The sequence below is a fragment of the Eimeria mitis genome, genomic scaffold (assembly GCF_000499745.2).
Source record: "Eimeria mitis Houghton genomic scaffold, Emh_scaff6559, whole genome shotgun sequence".
NCBI lineage: Eukaryota > Apicomplexa > Conoidasida > Eucoccidiorida > Eimeriidae > Eimeria > Eimeria mitis.
The window spans coordinates 2,529-3,085 of record NW_013574705.1 but is presented as its reverse complement, the minus strand read 5'-3'; the positions used below and the strand labels follow the sequence as shown (position 1 = coordinate 3,085).

At 56.2% G+C, this 557-nt stretch overlaps 1 protein-coding gene across 1 annotated transcript in view; it reads left to right on the top strand.

Moving 5' to 3' along the window:
* Positions 1-33: 33 nt before the first annotated feature.
* EMH_0088110 (uncharacterized protein) overlaps positions 34-557 on the top strand; it is a gene marked incomplete at both ends in the record, with an annotated part of 1,404 nt that continues 880 nt past the window's right edge. The window contains one exon of the mRNA XM_013501243.1: positions 34-557. Coding sequence (XP_013356697.1) covers positions 34-557 — 524 coding nt within the window.

The following is a 557-nucleotide window of genomic DNA, read 5'->3' as shown; positions in this document are numbered from 1 at the left end:
TGTCTAACGTAGTCTTTGAGCCGAGACGACGCTATGCAACGTTCGCCCGGCACGGATACAAGTACTGGTGTCTTGCCTACCAGGCACGCCATTGGAACTTCACCAGCTCTGCAAAGACTAGGAGACACAAATGTGGAACAGAAAAGATTGGGGAGAATCCGGCGGTCGCGGGATGCCGCTGTAAGTGGAGTGTGGGTAGTGCTGGTAACGGCACTGGCAATTGCGACGCTGTTGACTAACTGCTTCCGCCTCTCTGAAGGCTGGAGAAGATACAGAAATGGGAGAAGACGACTGGCAGGTGGAGAGTGGGACTCTCCAGATGACCCTTATACGGATGCCATTGTTCAACTCTGTCTCGAGCTGGAATCTAATGCCCAGGGCGGCAACTTCGCGCCGTTAGCACCCACGGCTGCAGCGACAACCGCAGAAACAACGTGGGAAGCGGCACCACCAGCGGTAGCTTCGTTCACCCCTGCTCAACAGACAACACAGGGCGGCCCGGCATCACAACCCATAGCGACCTGGAATTTGCCACCGCAGACCCAAATGCAGCCCTT